The 352-nt window shown below is 47.7% G+C and overlaps 1 protein-coding gene across 1 annotated transcript in view; it reads right to left on the bottom strand.

The window, feature by feature from the left end:
- SEC13 (SEC13 homolog (S. cerevisiae)) overlaps positions 1–352 on the bottom strand; it is a 20,527-nt gene that overhangs the window by 4,984 nt on the left and 15,191 nt on the right. The window contains exon 6 of the mRNA XM_012647209.1: positions 8–64. Coding sequence (XP_012502663.1) covers positions 8–64 — 57 coding nt within the window. The remainder of the gene's footprint in view (positions 1–7; positions 65–352) is intronic.

Consider the following 352-nt stretch of genomic DNA (forward strand, 5'->3'; position numbering starts at 1 on the left):
ACGGCTGGTCTATGAGGCTTCCAGGTACAACAGCAGGGGCCCAGCTGACAGCATTGCAGCCAATCTGTAAAGATGAGGACATGTAGTGACTTTGCCCTTTTGCCCTGCAATAGAACAGACTAGCCTTCTACAGACCCAAGGCTGAGATTCATTTCCCCTCCAATTCTCAGGACTGGATTCTGTAGGACGGCGGATGTGATGAACGAGGATTAGCCACAACTCTCCCTCAAGGATCCCTAACAGTGCAGGCATTTTTCTGAAGGATGCATTTAAAGTAGGAATTGGGAAGTCTCGGAAATTTAATAAGCAGGACATTTTTCAAACACACGAAAGGAGGGCACTTTGGGGTCTA

This window comes from Propithecus coquereli, unplaced genomic scaffold (assembly GCF_000956105.1).
Source record: "Propithecus coquereli isolate 6110/MARCELLA unplaced genomic scaffold, Pcoq_1.0 Scaffold107, whole genome shotgun sequence".
NCBI classification, from domain to species: domain Eukaryota; kingdom Metazoa; phylum Chordata; class Mammalia; order Primates; family Indriidae; genus Propithecus; species Propithecus coquereli.